Genomic DNA, 276 nt, shown 5'->3' with positions numbered 1-276 from the left:
CTAACCGTACTCCTAAAAACGAGAGGGAGCATGGGGAACGTGGTGCAGAGGCTGCTGCAGGGGGAGAAGTGGAATCTGCAGGAAGGAGTCAAGAAAGTCAACAGCAGCAAGAGAGCAGACAAGACCCAGTACGAAGTGGAGAAGCAAAGCCTGGGGTGAAAGACAACTCAAATAAAGAAGGTTCACCACAGCAACCTCAACAAACTGGTGATACATCCAATGACAGTAGCGCAGTCAACACCAGTGCAGCCAGTGGAGAAGGTACAGGTGCACAAT

At 50.7% G+C, this 276-nt stretch overlaps 1 protein-coding gene across 1 annotated transcript; it reads left to right on the top strand.

The window, feature by feature from the left end:
- Nucleotides 1-68: 68 nt before the first annotated feature.
- TM35_000581200 (uncharacterized protein) lies at nucleotides 69-275 on the top strand (the record flags this gene model as incomplete). Its single annotated transcript, XM_029030889.1, has 1 exon — nucleotides 69-275. A coding segment is annotated over one exon (207 nt), but the record flags the coding sequence as incomplete, so codon positions are not given.
- Between the last annotated feature and the right edge of the window lies 1 nt (nucleotide 276).

Source organism: Trypanosoma theileri (assembly GCF_002087225.1).
Source record: "Trypanosoma theileri isolate Edinburgh chromosome Unknown TM35_Tth_58_V1, whole genome shotgun sequence".
Taxonomy (NCBI): domain Eukaryota; phylum Euglenozoa; class Kinetoplastea; order Trypanosomatida; family Trypanosomatidae; genus Trypanosoma; species Trypanosoma theileri.
The sequence above is the reverse complement of the archived record's forward strand: the minus strand, read 5'-3'. Positions and strand labels throughout refer to the sequence as shown.